Here is a 21805-nt window from a genome sequence, read left to right as displayed (position 1 = left end):
GGGTTAATTTCTAGACACCAGCACCCACAGCACTAGAAAAAAATGTGCTCACGGGTACCCTGCCCCTTGCATTGCTTTACAAAGCCAAGAACATTTGCATTTGGAGATGCCTCTGACCCCTCCTTCTGCAACTTCAGATTTATGAATATCAGATCTCGTCCAAGGAAAACCACAGCAGTGTCAGAGGAGGAGGAGAAGGAGCCCTTGCTCGGTTTGTGGCAGTTCTTCTGAGGAACTGATTCTGGCCTTGCTTGGTGGTCCCCTCCAGGAAAACTAGAGCAGCAATGTAATGGTGGCCAAGAAGCAACCTTCCAGGGTCTGATACAAACCAGCATGCAGACTCAGCTAAAGAAGAACAAAGAACAAAAACAGAAACAAAAGGGAGACAGAAGATGACTCTGGGGAGCTTTAACATACATTGTGAGCTTCCAGGTTTCTTTGGCTTTTGTTTTCGCTTTTTTCCAAAATTCAGGAAATTAAATATTGATACATGACTATTATCAAACCCCCAGTCTCTAATCAAATTTCACCAATTGTCCCAATCAAGGCCTTTATAGCTATTTTTCCCCTTCATCCCAACTTTTTAAGAAGGTAAAAATTTCCTTTAGGTTGACTCCCCAAATCCTTTATCAATCATTACCTCGTTTGTGCATTTTATTAATCTCTCTTTTATACAGCTCCCTCATGGAACGCAACTGAAAACACCTAAGTGTGAAGACCCTTCCTGAGTAAAACTGTTCATGGGCGCTCTCCTTCTGCTCCCCACCATTTCTAGCTAATCGCTTCATTATGTACTTTTTAAATCGCTTTGTTCTGTAGGGATTAATTTTGCACTTATCTTCACTAACCGTAAAACTTTTACAACGTACTGTTAAACTGCGTCTACTCAGCTGCTGGTTTGTAATTGCAAAGAGTCACTCCATGGCTGGCAGGTGTGCTAGGAGATAACATGCAATGGCCACGGACCTTCCTGCTCCATGTTTTCAGATGCCTTCCTGGAGCCGCTGGGTAAGGGGCAATTGGTTCTGGACTGGCTGCTTGGGGTACCGAAATTTCCTTACATATGGAGATCACCAGCTAGGGAACATCCTCAAATCCCAGATACTTTGGCCTCAGAGGCCTCAGGTTGCTCCGACCTCAAAGGCCTTGGGAATTTCAGACCCTACAGGTCCCAGGAGCAGGTCTATCTACGGCTGACCACCTAGAAGGCAACAAAATTTCAACTACTCTCTCAAGGTCAAGTCTGTACTTTCTCAAGGCTCAGGCACTTGCCCTCTGCCTATAAGCTGGCACTAGATACCCAGTCTTCAAGGAGTCCCTCTGCTTCCCTTTCTGGTCAAATACAATCTCTAAACTCTCCACCTTCCACCAATCTCCACCCACTCCCTCCTTAGCCCTTTGAAATATCTTCTATCACTCCCCTTTGACTCCAACTATTGCCTCCAAAGCCTTCTTATGGCTCTATCTGGCGCCTTTTCTCCACTTGCTTTCTCAGAGCACAGGCTGTTGGTTTAGAGGCTTTGGACAGAGCTGTGTTTAAATCCAGGCTCCTCCACTTTTTCTCTTGGGACCAGGGCAAGTGCCTTAACTTCTCTGAGCCTCAGTGGTCTCATCTGTAAAATGGTGACAGTAATTCTGGTTTCCTTGATTCTTGGGAGGAGTAAATGACATACAGCATAAAACTCACTAGAATATAAGTTCTATGAGGGCAAACCTAAGTTATCTCATTCATCACTGCATATCCAGTCCTTGGCACAGCATCTAGAATGGTAGGTGCTTCATAAATATTTACTAAATAATTGCACTAAATACAAAATAAACATTCAACAAATGTTAGCTATTATCATTAGTATTCATGTTTGCCTGCCTGTTTGAGTTCTGAAATGCTGCCTTCCCCTAACATCTGTGATTGTCCACCAATACAGCTCCTATCTTTCTGGCTGATTCTTCTCTGTGACTGTGGGATCACACTGTCCCCGCCTCCATCTCCTATGCCCATGTCCAATTCTAAAATCTCTTCTCTTTTCAGAAATGGTCACATAGAGGGCACCTGATCCCACTGTCTTATCTCAAAGCTTTTTCTTTCTTTTTACCTTAGTTATATAGTTTTGACTTTCTGTTGAATCCAGGTATTATATTTCTATCTTAACACCAACTGCATGTTACAAGGAATATAATACATGTTCAGTGTATGAATGGACGGATGAATAATGCAAGCTTTTTGGTTATTTCCACTGTTATTTCTAATGCCAAACTTGCCACATTTTCCCCTCAAACTATCTCAAAGTCCCCTTTAGCCAAAATGGTACCCTCAAACCTCCCATCATCTGAGTTTGAAATATCAATGCCATCTTTGTTGGACCTTAATAACTCATTTATAAGAACTGGGAAAGGCTCAGTCTTGACTTCTAATAATCACTCAACTTATTACAATCCAAAACAATTCTAAGGGAACAGATGGACAATGACCTAGCTAAGGCTTTGGGTCATTGGGAAAATTCCCTTTGGAAGCACAAAGGCCTGCAAGCTTGAAATCTGTTTGGTGTCTTTTGAAATTCTTGGCCTCAGAAGACCACGTAGATGAACACTTACTCCACCATACAACTGTCAGCCATCTCTAAGCATTACCCCACCATAGCAGCTGAAGGACAATGCTAAAGGGATTCCAATTCACAACAAAATGATACAAAACAGCGGCAAAGCTCACAGCCCCGATCCACACAACACAAATACATACACACACACACACACACACACCCCCACCACGCACACAGACATGTTATCCCAAGCTCCCAGGTTATTCTGAACTCCAGCTGGCTTGAGCCAACCATAACATTTAGCAGCAACTAGAAACTAAAATCCAATTTAAGGTGTTTAATTTTCTCTGTCTCCAGGGATGGGAAGTAAAAGAATCTGCTTGCAGCTCTTCTGTGAGATGTTGCATCTGGTGGTTTTCTGAGACCTTTTCAGCAGAGCAAAAATGCTGGTCCCCAGACCCCTTTCTCCTCACATCTCTCTAACTGTGTGGGCAAAGATGAGGTTGCTTTACCTGAAACTGTGGTGTCCAATGTTTTTAATTAATTTCCTTATGGCTAGCTGAGAACAGCCATGATACTAACAGTGAGCTGAGATTACTCAGACCTCTGGGTCCAAGGCCTTTGGGGAGAACCACATACCCAGTCTATCATGTGCCTCAATAACACACATTAACCTGTACATATTAACCTGCCTGGACTGCCTTCACTGGTAATTTTAGCAAAGTCTCTAGCCCTTTAGCCGTGGATACAAATTTTTTAATGTCTCAGATAGTGGTGATGCCTGTTCTAGGCAATTGCCAGGGACTCTTCCTTGCTTTCTCTTCCTCCTCTTTGTCTCTGCTCCCCTGCCCAGATTTCTGACTTCCCCTCTGTTCTGGCTCCTCTCATTTAGTAATCCCCCATCTGCCTCCTTCCTGACTCTGTGGACTCTGGCTCAACCCTCGACTGTTACCCCTCCAGTTCTGAAGTCTCCTGCCACCTCCAGTGAGGACGTTGTGTAGTATCATCTGATTTAGGCCTCAGCACTCTTGAGACATGTGGCTGAACCACTGAGCACTGAAATGGTACTGTGGTCATTTTCCAAAGCAATGCTGGCCTGAGTTAACCCCTGAAATTAACCTTTATGCCATCAATGATTTTAAACCCCGAAGGTAGAGATGGATAAACAACACGACATAGTGATTAAGGCGTTCATTTTTAAACCAGTTAGGCTGGTTCTAATCTGGAGTGGTTCTGGGTAAGGAGGGAGTTATTTAATCTAATTTCCTCCAGGTTTCTAATTTACAAAATAGGGATAACAGCATGGGCCTCACAGGGATCACATAACAATTAATAATATACACAGTGATTGCCAAATAGCATACAATAAATGGAAGTTCCTTTTCAATGAAATTCTTGGCCTCAGAAGACCACATAGATACACACTTATATATATTAAGATCACATAAACACTTCCTCCACCATACAACAATGGGTCTGCTTTATGGAATAAAGCACCTGCTTCTGTTGCCCAAGAGTGTACATCACTACACCAAATCTCAGACATCCCATACCTTGACAGCTCAAATCCCCACCTTCAGGGTGCTCACTGCTTCCTTGGGAGTCTGCCTCAATGCCACCTCCTTTTTGAAGCCCCACCCAACTCCCACAGGTGGAGTGGTTGCTCCCCCTTGTGCTCTCACAATGCATCAGGATCTTTCAGCCTTGCCATTTTGACCCTGAGCAGGTTGTGCCCTGTTTAGCACATTAACCTGAATTACACTCAGTGATGAATTTTCACTCAGAAATGAGTAAATGTCACTAAGCCAATTTAATTCTCTTCATCGATTTTCTATATGACAAAAGTAAAATATTCCCATCTATACTAATTTTCTAGTTTTATTTTAGCAGAATTATTTTCACTGGGGTTAACACTTTTTTTGCATTGATTTTACAACTAAGATAGGGTTCTTCTATCAGTATGCTTTTACCCATAACACATTTTATAATTATGGCCTCCATCACAGGGTTTTTCTTGGTGGTAATGATTTCCACCAAATTTAGTTTTCCTGAATCAAATTTTGCAAATGTAAATCATGTTAATATTCATTTCTTCAGGCAATTTTTTTGACTTTTATAGTTTTTGCTATGCTCATTTTTATTTGTTGCTTTAGCTTGAGTTGACTGTCTTTACCACTACTTGATTGGAAAAAAAGTAATTGCATTTTTTGATTTTTAAATAACAATTTCTAAAAAGTACCACACAAAAAAGTGTGAGCAGGTTGAGTTGTGTACTTGTTACTGTTGCCATTGGTAGATCAAAGAACACAGAAAGTCCTCAAAGTCAAAATGGAGGGAGGGGTCAAACATTCTGTTTAAGCTCATGACATTTTCTAGAATCTGAGATGAGTACTCAGAACATGGTAAGGTGGTTGTCTCTCCAGCTAGGCTGAGAGCCACTCAAAGGCAGGAGCTGTCATTCATCTCCAGTTTCCCAGCAGGGGGAAAGTGAATGTTTGAAGGATGAATGAATGAATAAATAATGAACCCACCTGGAAGTGATGAGAAATTTTGTCAGATTTCTTACTGAAGACCACAATGCTATGCCTTCTTAGACCAGGCATAAATGGCTTCTGAAGCCACCTTTCTTGGGTTCATATCGCATCTTTACCACTTAACAGTCATGTAACCTTGAGCAAGTTATATCACCTCTCTCTGTGCTTCAGTATATCAATCCGTAAGTGGGAATAGTAATAGTCCCTACATTTCAAGGTACTGCAAGGATTAAGTGAATTAATACATGTAAAGCACTTCGGACAGTAGCTCACATATAATAACTGCCATATTACTATTAACCATTAGTATTATGGTCGTAAAGTTTATCTATCTTTCTAATTTTCTAGTGATACTTGAAGATGTCCTAACATAGGGAGCTCACTGTATCATTAGCATCTATTCTTTTCTTATGGTTCTAATTTATGTTTCTGCTATTGAATAACTACATCTCTTACAGCTTATACTCACTGTTCATAGCTCTGACTTTCTGAGGTATATAGAATATATTTTCTTATATGTGACTGGTCTGTAAATTCAAAGCCTGCTCTTTCAGCACATACTAGACTCCAAGCACCACTATGAAAATTAAATAGCCATAAATCCTGACACCACATGTTTTAAAGTCCAGCAGGAAAGAAGAAGGAAAGATGATATTTGTGTCTTGCCTAGATCTTCCCCTCCTTTGAATCGAAGACCTTTCTCCATTATACACAGTTTGCAAGGTTAAATTCATCCTGTGGACTTACAAACATAAAGCCTATAAAAATGAAATTGTGTGATATTAGTACATAAATAGACCAACAGATCAATGAAACCAAAATAGAAAATCCAGAAACAGACCCAAAAGTATGTGGCAATTTATTGTACAATAAAGGTAGTTTTGCAAAGAAGTAAGGAAAGATATTATTTTGAATAGAAGGTGTTAGGATACCTGTTTGACCATATAGAAAAATAAGACATTGGATCCATTTCTCACACCAAACTGCAGGATCAATTCTGAATGAATCAGAGATTAAAATGTAAAAAAATACAGTCATATAAGTATTAGAAGAAAACGTAAGTGAATTGCTTTATAACCTGGGAGTGGGTAAGATTTTCTATGATTCAAATCTGGAAGCAAGAAGAAAAAAAGTTTACTTAAACAGAAAAAACACGGAAAAAGCAGCCTTTGGATGGCGAAACAAACAAACAAAAAAACATGAGAAGCAAAATCAAGACAAGTAACAAACTGGGAGAAAATATTTGCAATTTGTATGATGGGCAAAGTATTACCATCTCTAATGTGTAAAGATATTCTAAAAATAGAGAGAAGACTAACAACTCCATAGGAAAGTGGGCCAAAAATATGAACAGCTTACAGAAAAAAAAATGCAAATAGCCTTAATCATATGAAAATCTTTTCAACCTAGTTCTTAATAAGAGAAATGCAAATTAAAACTACCCTGAAAGGCATTTCTCATCTGTCAGATTGGTTAAAAAAAAAAAAAAATCCACAACATACTTTGTTGGTATGGCTGTGAGAAGACAGGCACCTTCATCATTCCTGGTGGGAAAAATGTTACCACTCTGGAATACTATCCCTCTGGAGGGATATTTGATGATGTCTAGCAAAGTTACATATGCATTTACCTTTTGACTTCACAATTCCATTTCTAGGAATCTATCCAAAAGATAACCAGTAAAAATATGAAAAAAGTATGCAAAAGATTATTAATTATAGCACTATGCTCTCAAAAGGAAATTGGTAGAATAAACTATAAAATGTTTATGTATCTGAGTAATATGCAACTGTAAGAAAGGAATGAGGAACATCTCTATATTCTGTTATAGAACAATCTTCAGAAAAAAATGAGTTAATAAAAATGTGCATACTATACTACCACTTATCTAAGAAAGGGGACCTGTGAATATATATTCACATTTTCTTGCCTTTTTTCAAAGTGTTAAGTAAAACAAACAAAAATAAATGTTTACATTGGAAATAGTGAGGAAACAGGATGAAGAGAACAATGCTGAAAGTTCTTTATTTTGTAGATTTGACTTTGGACTGTATAAATATTTACATCATTTTTATAAACTAAATATAAATTTATATGACTATAAAAATATAAATATAAAAGTCAGAAGCAAAATGAAACAACTGAACCTACTTCTTAGGTTGGTAGGACAACCATACAGAGAGGAATGCTTCTAGATAACTATAGATAATAGTAATTTGACTGTACATCCTAGCGGGATAGAATCTAAAGAGAAGAAATGCAAAATAAATTAAATCATTTAATTTATCATATCATTGGTGGTAGCATTGTCATTAATATGCTGAAACAGTCTTGTGCATTCTGGGGAGTAAAATAAACAAGTACCTATGTTGTTGTCATTAAGAACCAGAAATTTTGGCATAAAAGAAAGGAAATATAGATGTAAAATTGATGAAGTTAAGTAAAATTCTGCTGTCCTAAGTTTGAATGAGAAAGATCATCATGAATGCCTGAAATATTTTAGCTTTATATTAATAATTATTTCCAGCTCTGACTACTGAAAAGACCTAGAAACATGGACCAATCCAGTAGCAATGAGCATGTCTAGTACCCAGATTGTGGATTTAAATACCATTTCTCACTAACAATAAGCTGGGTTCCTTAGGGAAGTAGCTAATTACAAGTCTGGAGCAGGAAATGTGTAAGATGAGCCTGGAACCCTCCTTGTGGCAGGGAAGTCATTAAAGAGTCAAAAGGACCCATGGACAAATGTCAACAGGCTCCCAATGGACAAAGGGAGAAAATTTGCAAGTCAATAAGGATATTAAATGTATGCAAGGATAATTAATTGAAATACATATAATATGTTTAAACCCATAAATTCACAAGGATACTAAAAAACTAATTGGTCCCCTTTGGAGGGTGGTTGAGAATCAATTCATTATTTTGAAAGCTATTATAGAAAGAACTATTTATCCTGACTTTTCCAAAAGAACTTATTTGTACTTCTGGGCAACCAACGAATGGATTATTATAAATGTCTTTATAGGAAGTATTTCAGCTAATAAATGAGGAAAGAGAAATAAAATTAAAATATTACTATTTGGTAACCCCTAATGAATTACTGAGTCTAGGCAATAATCAGTAATGATGGTTAGCATCGCAAATGGGAACACAAGTAGACATCATTTACTTCATGATGGAAGTACACAAATACTGATGAAATATTCTTGCTACAAAATTGAACCTAAATCTCTAGATTTAACTACCAATTTAGATGAAATATATGGGAGAGAAGGGCCTGTTAAATGACATCAGGGGAATGTAATCAAGAAAATCTAGACTGTGAGAATCTCTGCAGGAAAAATGACCTGATCTCTTCAAAAATAAATTACAAGAGGGGGAAAAAAAGAGATGGAGAAAGATATTCAGTAGATTATGGAGACTGGAAAGACAAATTAACCAACTGAATCTTGATTCAAGCAAACAAATTGTAGAACAAAACAAAAACTTATGAGAGAATTAGAAAAATTTCTATACTTGAATATTTGACAGTATTACAGTATTCTTTTCAACTCTTTTAGGACTGAAAATAGCATCACAGCCATGGTTCTTTAAAAGTCCTTATCTATTTTGGATGCATACTGAAATATTTTTGATGAAATGATATGATGTCTGGGATTTCCCTCAAAATAACTAGAGTTAGGTGGGGGATTAGGCAGAGGTAAAGATAAAACCAAATTGGCCATAAGTTGACAATGCTGAAATAAGGTAACAACTACAATGGGATTTATTTTACTATCTCTCTGTTTTGGTATATATTCTATATTGTCCATAATAAAGAGTTTTTTCTCCTTTTTTCCTTAATTTTTTTCATTATTTCTTCTAAAAAATGGGATACATGTGCAGAAAGTGCAGGTTTGTTCCATAGGTATACATGTGCCATGGTGGTTTGTTGCACTTATTGACCCATCCTTCAAGTTCCCTTCCCTCAACCCCCAACCCCCAACAGGCCTTGGTGTGTGTTGTTCCCCTCTGTGTCCATGTGTTCTCAGTGTTCAACTTCCACTTATGAGTGAGAACATGCGGTGTTTGGTTTTCTGTTCCTGTGTTAGTTTGCTGAGGATGATGGCTTCCAGCTTCATCCATGTTCCCGCAAAGGACATGTTGTCATTCCTTTTTATGGCTGCATAGTATTCCATGGTGTATATGTACCACATTTTCTTTATCCAGGCTATCATTGACGGGCATTTGGGTTGGTTCCATGTCTTTGCTATTGTAAATAGTTCTGCAGTAAACATACATGTACATGTGTCTTTATAGTAGAAAGATTTATATTCCTTTGTGTATATGCTCAGTAATGGGATTGCTGGGTCAAATGATGTTTCTGGTTCTAAATCCTCAAGGAATCACCACAGTGTCTTCCACAATGGTTGAACTAATTTACATTCCCAGTGTATTCCTATTCTCCACAGCCTCACGAGCATCTATTGTTTCCTGACTTTTTAATAATCACCATTCTGACTGGTGTGAGATGGTATCTCGTTGTGATTTTGATTTGCATTTCAATAGAGAGTTTTTTCAAGTCTCATTTATGATAAAGTATCTGGAATATGAAGAACAATACCTACATAATATATTCCTTGTTTTAGAGGACAGACAAACCCAGGTTCAAACTCCATTTCCCATAAGAGGAACTCTGTCATGTGTAATTCTTGGAACTGCAGAAACTGAAAAGAGCAATATGATCTGTTGCTGGTCCCCCCTTTGTCCCGCTGGAAACAAAGGTATGTACATAAACCTAGATTTAGCTAATCGTGTGCTCTCACTCAGGACTTCCAATCTTTGTTAAAGTCACCAAAACCCAAGCAACAGTGCCCAGTACCCAGTGGCAGGACCATCTAGTCATGGCCATAGGGTCAGAGGTATTTTCGCAAATAGACTATTATGACCATGTGGCCTTGGCTGTAGTTTCTGCTGTTTAGCCTCTCTTGGCTTTTGCTTGTTTTCTGAATCTGCTTCTTTGAAAAACAAATTAATTCTTTGAGATACCCATGTCCTTCCAATAAATTTCTTTTCTCTTTAAGTTAGGTTGAGTCAGTTTTCTTAGCTTGCAGCACAGATTCCTGAGTGTCATTTGAATAAAAAGTTAAGCACGGCTATAATATATATAAATTAATGTGTGCTTTAAAAAATAAAGTACTATATAAAATGTGTGGTAGTATTTTTATGCACATATGCATCTACATGTGTAATAGATACGATGATATGCTTGTATAGAGAACTGTATGATGTACTTAAATTTCTTCTTATTATCTTTACTGTTAAAAATAATGATTAGAATAATGAGATAATAAAGCATAAGAATGAATTAACTTTTTGACCAACATAAACATTTTTAATCATATAACACTATTAGGATAATACTCTCTGACTTGCCTTCAGCATTTGATTGCTGTGTGCAATAAATAGGATAATTGTAGGGAAAGGATTTTGAAAATATACATGAAAGGTACTGCTAAGGTTATTTAGCTGATATAGAAGCAGCAGACGAACCCAGTGTAGGGGGTAAGGGGATTTTTGATATCTAGTAACTTCGTAATTTGTGAAGTATACTCCTATTGTGTCCACACTTTCTTTGCTTCTTTCATCACCCATGCTCTGTGGAATAGCCATTGGCATTTTGCCAGGGCATGTATAGGTATTAGGTTCTCCATGAGTGAGGAAAATACCTAGGAGAGGGGATGAAAACTGGCAGACTAGGACAACAGAAAGACTTAATGAGTTTAGACACTGTCCAAGGTACTGAGAAATCTCAGATGCATTTCTGCTTTATTAAGCTATTCTATAAGGCTAGCCAGATAAGGAAACCTTAAATGATTCCTTGGTTCTCCCAAGGCCCAAAGTGGAGCCTATCAGCTTCACTTCCTCCTGTCCTAGATGTTACTCAGCTACACAGGAAGAGGGACAGAATCACAGCAAGGGATTCCACTCCCAATTAGATCTTGTGATGAGGCTTAGAAAAAGCAGTTAAAAGGGGCAAACTGGCACTAGGGAATGAAGAATAATAACAATCGTCCAGTCTTAGGAGCAGATAGTAAAAGGTCATCTTGGAGGATGAAAATCTGTTTAAGTGTCATTATAATAGCAGACCATATTCTAAAGAGGCAAATGATTATGCATATCCAAAGATGGAGATTCTAAAACGCCAATAAGAAACCCCAAGTGGGTAAAGCTTAGATATTCAGAGAAGGAGTCAGTGACTGGCAGATATGTTCAAGTGGGTGTCTTTCCAACAGCAAGTCCTTTCTGGGAGACTCTCTTCTCTGTAATACATTTCTAACAGCTCAATCCAATCAGGAGTCATTCACAGCTGGGGCAAGATGGAGAGGGGAGGGGTCTTTTCGCTGGTTGCCTGCTCTGGACACCACAGGTGGGGCACTGGCTGTGGTTGTAGTGGCATTCTTCCTCACCACCCCCTACTTCTTTGGTTTCCATTCCAGAAAGGTGAAGACAGCCAAGATTCATGTTAAAGAAGTGAATTGAATTTAAAGCATAATAAATAGGCTAGGCTTTCTAATCAGTTGCTCCATGTCCATTCCATAAAACTGAGAAGTTGCCTATTTCAGTATTAGAAATTTAACAAGTTTTACATTTTCCATAGAAATCTTTGCATACGTGTATGTACTTTTTGTCTTCTTGAGTAAGTATACAGAATACAATGGAGACCTTTTAATGACTCAGGATTGTTATTAAGATCATTAACAACTGTGCCCCACTGTGTTGTGCTATAAACCTAAGATCTGCCTGAATGTTTAGCTCTACAAGAAAGAGATCCACTTGATCATGGTGGATAAGCTTGATGATGTGCTGCTGGATTCGGTTTGCCAGTATTTTATTGAGGATTTTTGCATTGATGTTCATCAGGGATATTGGTCTAAAGCTCTCTTTTTTTGTTGTATCTCTGCCAGGCTTTGGTATCCGGATGATGTTGGCCTCATAAAATGAGTTAGGGAGGATTCCCTCTTTCTGTATTGATTGGAATAGTTTCAGAAGGAATGGTCCCTGGGATGCAAGGCTGGTTCAACATATGCAAATCAATAAATGTAATCCAGCATATAAACAGAACCAAAGACAAAAACCACGTGATTATCTCAATAGATGCAGAAAAGGCCTTTGACAAAATTCAACAGCCCTTCATGCTAAAAATTCTCAATAAATTCGGTATTGATGCAACGTATCTCAAAATAATAAGAGCTATTTACGACAAACCCACAGCCAATATCATACTGAATGGGCAAAAACTGGAAGCATCCCCTTTGAAAACTGGCACAAGACAGGGATGCCCTCTCTCACCACTCCTATTCAAAATCGTGTTGGAAGTTCTGGCTAGGGCAATCATGCAAGAGAAAGAAATAAAGTGTATTCAGTTAGGAAAAGAAGTCAAATTGTCCCTGTTTGCAGATGGTATGATTGTATATTGAGAAAACCCCATCGTCTTAGCCCAAAATCTCCTTAAGCTGATAAGCAACTTCAGCAAAGTCTCAGGATACAAAATCAATGTGCAAAAATCACAAGCATTCTTATACGCCAGTAACAGACAAACAGAGAGCCAAATCATGAATGAACTCCCATTCACAATTGCTTCAAAGAGAATAAAATACCTAGGAATCCAACTTACAAGGGATATAAAGGACCTCTTCAAGGAGAACTACAAACCACTGCTCAGTGAAATAAAAGAGGACACAAACAAATGGAAAAACATACCATGCTCATGGATAGGAAGAATCAATATTGTGAAAATGGCCATACTGCCCAAGGTAATTTATAGATTCAACACCATCCGCATTAAGCTACCAATGAGTTTCTTCACAGAATTGGAAAAAACTGCTTTAAAGTTCATATGGAACTGGCCGGGCGCGGTGGCTCAAGCCTGTAATCCCAGCACTTTGGGAGGCCGAGGCGGGTGGATCACGAGGTCAGGAGATCGAGACTATCCTGGCTAACATGGTGAAACCCCGTCTCTACTAAAAATACAAAAAACTAGCCGGGCGTGGTGGCGGGCGCCTGTAGTCTCAGCTACTTGGGAGGCTGAGGCGGGAGAATGGCGTGAACCCGGGAGGCGGAGCTTGCAGTGAGCCGAGATCACATGCCACTGCACTCCAGCCTGGGCGACAGAGCGAGACTCCGTCTCAAAAAAAAAAATAAATAAAATAAAAATAAAGTTCATATGGAACCAAAAAAGACCCTGCATTGCCAAGACAATCCTAAGCCAAAAGAACAAGCTGGAGACATCATGCTACCTGACTTCAAACTATACTATAAGGCTACAGTAACCAAAACAGTATGGTACTGGTACCAAAACAGAGATATAGACCAATGGAACAGAACAGAGCCCTCAGAAATAATACCACACATCTACAGCCATCTGATCTTTGACAAACCTGACAAAAACAAAAAATGGGGAAAGGATTCCCTATTTAATAAATGGTGCTGGGAAAATTGGCTAGCCATAAGGAGAAAGCTGAAACTGGATCCTTTCCTTACTCCTTATACGAAAATTAATTCAAGATGGATTAGAGACTTAAATGTTAGACCTAAAACCATAAAAACCCTAGAAGAAAACCTAGGTAATACCATTCAGGACATAGGCATGGGCAAGGACTTCATGTCTAAAACACCAAAAGCAACGGCAACAAAAGCCAAAATTGACAAATGGGATCTAATTAAACTAAAGAGCTTCTGCACAGAAAAAGAAACTACCATCAGTGTGAACAGGGAACCTACAGAATGGGAGAAAATTTTTGCAATCTACTCATCTGACAAAGGGCTAATATCCAGAACCTACAAAGAACTCAATCAAATTTACAAGAAAGAAACAAACAACCCCATCAAAAAGTGGGCAAAGCATATGAACAGACACTTCTCAAAAGAAGACATGCATACAGCCAACAGACACATGAAAAAATGCTCATCATCACTCGCCATCAGAGAAATGCAAATCAAAACCACAATGAGATACCATCTCACACCAGTTAGAATGGCAATCATTAAAAAATCAGGAAACAACAGGTGCTGGAGAGGATGTGGAGAAATAGGAACACTTTTACACTGTTGGTGGGACTGTAAACTAGTTCAACAATTTTTGAAGACAGTGTGACGATTCCTCAAGGATCTAGAACTAGAAATACCATTTGACCCAGCCATCCCATTACTGTGGATATACCCAAAGGATTATAAGTCATGCTGCTATAAAGACACATGCACACGTATGTTTATTGCGGCACTATTCACAATAGCAAAGACTTGGAATCAACCCAAAGGTCCATCAGTGACAGACTGGATTAAGAAAATGTGGCACATATGCATCATGGAATACTATGCAGCCATAAAAAAGGATGAGTTCGTGTCCTTTGTAGGGACATGGATGCAACTGGAAACCATCATTCTCAGCAAACTATCACAAGAACAGAAAACCAAACACCGCATGTTCTCACTCATAGGTGGGAACTGAACAATGAGATCACTTGGACACAGGAAGGGGAACATCACATACCGGGTCCTATTGTGGGGAGGGGGTGGGAGGAGGGATAGCATTAGGAGATATACCTAATGTAAATGATGAGTTAATGGGTGCAGCACACCAAATGGTACATGTATACATATATGAACAAACCTGCACATGTACCCCAGAACTTAAAGTATAATAAAAAGAAAAAAAAAAAAAAGGAGATCCAAGCTGCTGTGCTGCTGGACACCTGTTACCTATTCTGTAGTCTTTAGGTTCAAATAATTTGCATAAATTTGGAATATTTTTGTTCCTTGAAAGTTTGGCAGCATTTGATGGTAAACCATCACATCCTAATTTTCATTTTTCAGAATATTTTAAACCACTAATTTAATTGCTTCAATGGCTATAGGATAAATTTGTTTTTTAACAATTTCTTTGTGTCAGTTTTAGGAAGGCATACGTTTCTATAAATTTGTGCTTTTCATTCAAGTTTTCAAATTTTGGCATAAACTTGTTCATAATACACTCTTATCTTTTGAGTGTATATTGTCTGTAGAAATGTCCCCTTTTCCATTCCCATTGTTGTTTATTTGTTCTTTCTTGATAAAGATTTGTCAATTTGATTAGTATTTTCAAAGAACCAAGCTTTGGCTTTATTAGTCTATTTCATTAATTTCTGTTCTTTATTATTGTCATCTACTGTTTTTATTCTGATATTTTTCTAATGGCTTATATTGTGTTCTTAGCTCATTAACTTTTAACTTTTCTTTTTGCATAAAAGATGCTATACAATTTCTCTTAATATTATTTTAGCTATATTTCATGTAATGTAATATGTAGTATATTTATCACTCAGTTCAAAATATTTTCAAATGTTCAGTATAATTTATTATTTGACCTATAAATTATTTAGAAGTGTGTTTCACAATATGTAAAAATATGACTTTTGTCTATAATTTTTGGTTGTGAATTTCTAAATTAATTATATTGTGGTCAGATAACATGTTTTATATGATGCTGATCCCTTAAAATTCATTGACTCTTGTTTTATACCTTAGTATGTGGTCAACTTTCATAAATATTCCATGAGTTCTTGGGAAAGAATGTGTGTTCAGCAGCTGTTATATGCAGTGTTCTGTATGTGCCCATTAGCTTCAAACTGTTAATTGTGTTGGTCTATCAATTACTTGGGAAAACTTATTAACATTCTCAACTACGTTAGTGGAGCTGTCAATGTATCCTTGTAATTCTGTCAGTTTTTCCTTATGTAAATTAAGGTTGTGCAATTAGGTGAATAAAAGTTCATAACTGTTATATATTCCTAATGAATTGTACATTTAACATTTTGTAGAAATAGTCTTTACTTACACTAAAGCATATTGTAACAGTCTTTCTTTTCTAATGTTAATTTAACCACTGCAAGTTTCTTTTGATTGACATCTGCCTGTTATGACTTTTTTATCCTTTTAGATTTCAACATTTCTGAATTATGTTTCGGACATATTTCTTATAAATAGCTATTAAAAAGTTAAATCTACTCTAAAATTACTTGTCTTCTACTTTGTCCATGTACCATATTTACTAACATATTTGGGGTTTTTCAATCATCTTATTGTATGCTTTTTCTTTGCATGATCTATATTTCTACTTCTCTCTTGTATAACACTTTTACACTTTATTTTTCTTCTATTACTTTGGAAGTTATATTTTCTATTTTTATGATTTTTATGACTTTCCTGGAAATTCTAACATATTTACTTAAGTTACCAAAATTTAAACAATATTCTTTCCATCCTCATTAACAATGTAGGTATTTTAGAACATCTTGAGTCCAATCACTCCCTCCTAAGCTATATGCTATTGTCATCATATATTATAGTTTTAATAACTCCACAAGACACTACCCTGTATTATTTGTCATCAATATTTCTTTATATTAGCTCATATATGTACCACTTTTTGAGGCTACTCATCTTCTTTTGTCTCAGACTTCCTTCTGGGATCTTTTTTCTTAAGCCTGAAGTGTATCATTCATAACTTATTTTCTTGAGTTCTTGTTAATGACAAACTCTATCAGTTTTTGTGTATCTGAAGATGACTTTATTTTACCCTAGTTTTTGAAGGATGTTTTAATTGGGCATACACTTATACGTTGACAATTATTTTCTCTCAGTGTAAGGAAGACATATCACAGTCTTCTGGGTCCCACTGTTACAGTTGAAAAGTCAGCTGTTATTCTAATTATTATTGACTTAGGTCATCTATCTTTTCTCTTTGACTGCTGTCAGATCTTTTATTTGTCTTTGATATTCTGTAGTTCCTCTATGGTATATCTAAATGGGGATATCGTTATGTTTACCTCACTTTGGATGGCATGACTTCTTAAATCTGAGGATTGGTGTCTTTTATCAGTTTGGGAAAATTTTAAGCCCTCATTTATTTAAATATGGCTTTTGCCTAACCCTCCATACTGTTTTCTCAGTATAGAATAGAAATCCTCTCTGGAGAAAAGGATCATCTCTGCTTGGAATTTTAAGATATTAAATCCACAATTTCAATTCTACATGTCTTTTAATATTTTTTCACAATTTTTTCTGGGTCCCTTGGGCTCATTTTGAATGATTTCTTTAGATCTATTTTCCAGTTTCTTAATTTTATTCCTTTAATAGTATTCACATAGCTATTCTGCCCATCTGTTGAACTTTTAATTGCCATTTTTACATTTTTCATGTTTGAAATTCCATTTTTATCCTACTATGACTGATTATTTTTATAGTATCTTGCTCCTTATTCATATTTTCAATCTCTTATTTTCCTAAGTGTATGATATAACCTAGTTTATATTCCGTGTCTGATGGATTCAAAAGTTGGAGACTTTGTGGGTCAGGTTTGGCTTTCCACTGATATTGCTGCTGTTTTCTCTTGTTACTTTCTTTTTCCCTTGTCTGTTTTGTGATGTTTTTAAAACTGTAAATTCATATTCCTTAAAACTCTCCCTGTGGGAATTGTGTGGCCTGGGTTAAAAGGCTCTTTCTCCAGAGAGGATTTCTATTTTATACTGAGAAAACAGGCCTTTGGAGTCCCAGCTTTACGGGAAGTAAGGCAAGCCTTTGGCTTTCTGTTCTCTGTATTCTATGAAGTCGAGAAAACACAAACTTAAATGTCACCAGGTTCTCCATATAGAATAGCCTCAACCTTTCTCCAGGTTCCTACTTTGGCTTACTTTTTTGGTCCCTGTGTTGGTTTCCCAGGGCTCTTATAACAAAGTATCACAATCTGGATCACCTAAAACAGCATAAATTTATTCTCTCACAGCTCTGGAGGCCAGAAGTCTGAAATCAACATATTGACTGGGCTGTCCTCCCTCCCAACCCTCTAGGGAAGGATCCTTCTTTGCCTGTTCCAGCTTTCGATAGCCCCAGGTGTTCCTGAGCTTTTGACATCATAACTCCAATCTCTACCTCCACCTTCACATGGTGGTCATTCCTTTATGTTTGCCTGTGACTAAATTTTCCTCTTCTTATAAGGACATCATCAGTCCTGTTGGATTAGGGTCCATCCTAATCCAGCACAATTTTATCTTAACTTGATTACATCTGCAAGGACCCCGTTTCCAAATGAGATCACATTCACAGGAGGTTAGGACACATTGGGGCTGGGGGCACTGAATTCAAACCATAACAGTCTCCAACAATTTCAATCCCTTGCCAGCCCTTAAATGTTGTCTTATGCATTCTAGCACTTTTGCAGTTATCATTTATATAATCTTTCTGTTTTCTATTCAATGTCAGCTCTTATTTCTCACTCATTTCCCTGTGCTTGGCCACAGCAGCTCCTTCCTTTTACTCATTGTGGTGCAGACTTACAAATCAGAAAAAAACAAAACGAAACAAAACAAAACAAAAAACAGAGCACAAAATAAGAGTAAGGCTTTAAATAGGGACTCAGTAGACATAAATGTGAATAAAGTAGAAGATAATAACTGCATGGATGTTGCAATATCTTTTTTGAGATGGTGCTCAAAGTACTTTTATCCCTAGATCACTGTGGTATATCTGTCTAGTCCTCAAATCATAAAGATCTAGGGCTGAATCCTTTCTCTACCTCTTACAAGGTACATGACCTTGAGATATACATAAGCTCCTAATTTCACAGTATCATCTGGAAAAAAACCCACTATTACAATAATAGTCTTTTTAGGGTGTTTTGTGGATGGATGACGTAAGTGCCAATATAACCCATGGCACAAAGCAGGCATTTAGTAGTTGCACAAACAACTTTCTTTCTGTGTTCCAGATAGGTAAGGACTTTGAATAATTTGCCTCTGCTTAAGCGAAGGGTGAAAAGTGATGTCTTTCATATTGATACACAATCCTATGGTGTAATTAGGGCAGGTGTGCTACTTTATAGAGGAAACCGAACCATTGGAAAGTTAACTCATCAAACATGAAAGACAGACAAATAACAATAACCATACAAAAGGAGAAAATCTGTTTTGCTGATGATCAGTGGTTCTGTAACCCTTAAAGGAGGAACTGAAATTCAAATGAACTCATCCCTCCCATTTGTACTCAGTTTTTCCAGCTAACAGCTTGTTGGTTCTCTGCTTTAAATGCCACCCTTTCTTCAACTCCAATGACACTTCATCTCTGTCAACTGAGAGGGAAGAGATGAAGGAAAAAAAAAAAAAAACACAAAAAAACCAGATATCACTGTAAACTGTATTTTAAACTCTGTACACGAAATCACTCAGAGACATTTTAACTTGTATTTGAGAGCCGCACCCAGGCCCACACTCCAGAATAGCTTTATAACTTTATAATCTAAGGAAGGAAAAGCCAGAAATCTGCACTCTGTGATTGACTCACACACATGTTGGAAGCAGAGTTCACAAATCTAATTCCTTTCTCCAATCCTGCACATTTTTACCCAGAGAACACAAGCGAATGGAGGCGGTCCGGCCCACTCAGAGAATTCCTGACAGCAGCTCCTCGTGAAAAATATTATGTTTGGGGTGAGCATCTATCCAGGAGCAGTGCTGAAATGAGATGGCGAGGACGCAAATGGGGAATAAATGGCCGATGTAGAGAGAGCAGCAGAAACGAGGGTGATTATGCAGGAGCTGTCCTCTATGAATACATTAGCTCCCCAATAAGTCCATGCATTTTGACTGCTTCCAAAGCAATTTCTCAGGGTTTCAGTGAATACAGGTGTCTGGAAGTGGTTTCTAAGCTCAGCTTCAGACAGGCTGTTCATGTCGCCAGTCCTCCAAGCCCTAGCATTAAGTCTGGGTGGTGAGTCGGGCCCCACACAGTGCCTGTCACGTCATTGCAGGCATCCTAAGATGCTCCTTGTGGGTGCCCAATCTCCCCTTCAGGTCAGGGGCAAGGACTGTTGCCTGCCTGGTGGGGTGGAAGGTTGAAGGAGGTTAGAGGTTAGAGGAGGGTGCATCCACGCTACAGTCCTTCAGTGGGAATTGAGTATCAAGAATTGGAGACATCAGATGCAGACACTAAGGCCAAAGGTGCCAGAGTAGGGCCAGTAGGTAGAACCAGGCAGATGAGGTCTGCACGGATGTGTGAACAGGCTGGCAGTGAGGTGGAGCATCTCAGATAATCCCTATGGACACCAGTAGGCACAGGGTTCTTTCCAAGCATCGGCAAGCCTGGAGCGTGTGGGGGTGGCTGACTGCTGCGAGTTCCCCATGGAGAAGACAGTGGGGGCCATCATGGGGAGGACACCCTGCAGTTCCAATACTGGGTCTGCCAAGGACAATCCCTGGTCATAGAGGTGGGCAGGCTTCCTTCCAGGACAAGATCCTTCATTGTATCCATCATCGCATTCCTGCCTAACACCAGGGGACCTAACAGGAACCTCAGATAGGAAAGCGGGCTTCATCGTAGATTTATGTTTTCATTAGCCAAGGGGAAAGAGCCAGAAAGCCTAGGAAATGTTCCCGTAGGATGAGAAATAACATAGAGCCTCTTGGGGATCCATGCCATGAGCTGATTGTTGGAAAAAACCCTGTACTTTGGGGCAGGAGAATGGCATGAGGCAGGAATGGGCTGTGTGTCTGGCTAGCGCCTGGGGTCAGAAAGCAGCCTGCAGTGAGCCTGACTTCATCTTGCTGTTTATACACCCTGGGTTTATTTCCCCGGGCTCTCTCTTAACAAAGTGTTCGGGAATGTTCTATGGCCACTGTGGAGAAGACAGAGAGTGTCAGAGTGAGAAATCCCAAGGGAGCTGACTCAGGGTCACTCTTGTCCAGCCACCCTCAATGCCTGTTATTGCTTCCTGGAGCACACCTTTGCTTACTCCGATGGACCTCAGTTTGATTTTAAAAGAGGCTGTTCCCTTGAGTTGGCAGCTCAACCTCTCCCATGCTCCCTCCCCCAGCCAAGCAGGTTCTGAAGTCCTCTTCTTCCTGAAAAGTCAAGAGGCTTCACCCTGTGTCTTCCCAATCCCAATCACACACATGTGGACCAGGGTTCAGGACTGGACGTTCTGAATCAGTCTGTAACCCTCAACCTTAAACCCCATTTCTCCACCCCAGACTCATTACCCTGGTGGGAGCTGAGCCGAGCCCTTTGAGTGAGAAACTCCACTCACCCTGATCCCAAGCTCCACATTCTCGCCTCCGTAGACTTCCATGCCTTCGTCCAGCAGGCCAATCTCCTGGAAGTACTGCCGGTCCACAATGAAGCAGCCAATGAGGGCAGGGCTCCTGCAGGGGCAGGGGGAGATGGGCCAGTGGTGAGCAGAGAGGCTGTCTGGTGTGGCTGTCTGAGGAGTAAGAGCAGTAAGGCCTTACTGTCAGGAGGATCTGGTGCTCTTCCTTCCTCTGCTGCCAAAGCCAGTGTGAGGCTTGTTCCTGGAGTGGTCCCTGGGTCTGGCCTCACCCAACCACTCCAGAAAGGCTGTTTCCTCCGGGCAGTGGGCAGACAGCTGCCATCCTGGGATCAGCTTTAGTGGGGTGGTGCTTGTGTGTGTGTTAGCTGTGAGAAGTGGTGCTCAGCCTGCCAGTCTAGGTTGACTGTATCTCTAGCTGCCCTGACCCTGACCTCTGCACAGTCAGTCTCTGTTCCTGCTTGGGAATGCATACCAGTTTTCCTATCCTTCCCCAACTTAGGATCTGTATGTCATCCTTGGTCCACTTAGAAAGATTAGCTGGCACCAGGTTGCAAAGGGCTTTGGGTAGCAGGGTAAAAAATTTGAATTTTGTCTGCAGGTAAATAGGTGTCCAT

At 39.0% G+C, this 21805-nt stretch overlaps 1 protein-coding gene across 6 annotated transcripts in view; it reads right to left on the bottom strand.

Moving 5' to 3' along the window:
- GALNT18 (polypeptide N-acetylgalactosaminyltransferase 18) overlaps positions 1-21805 on the bottom strand; it is a 362191-nt gene that overhangs the window by 83575 nt on the left and 256811 nt on the right. For all 6 annotated transcript variants that reach the window (XM_065528547.2, XM_065528548.2, XM_005578608.4 and 3 more), the window contains one exon: positions 21171-21285. In XM_065528547.2, the coding sequence (XP_065384619.1) occupies positions 21171-21285 (115 nt within the window). The remainder of the gene's footprint in view (positions 1-21170; positions 21286-21805) is intronic.

Source organism: Macaca fascicularis, chromosome 14 (assembly GCF_037993035.2).
Source record: "Macaca fascicularis isolate 582-1 chromosome 14, T2T-MFA8v1.1".
Taxonomy (NCBI): Eukaryota; Metazoa; Chordata; class Mammalia; order Primates; family Cercopithecidae; genus Macaca; species Macaca fascicularis.
Note: the sequence above shows the minus strand (reverse complement) of the source record. Positions and strands in the feature narration are given on the sequence as shown.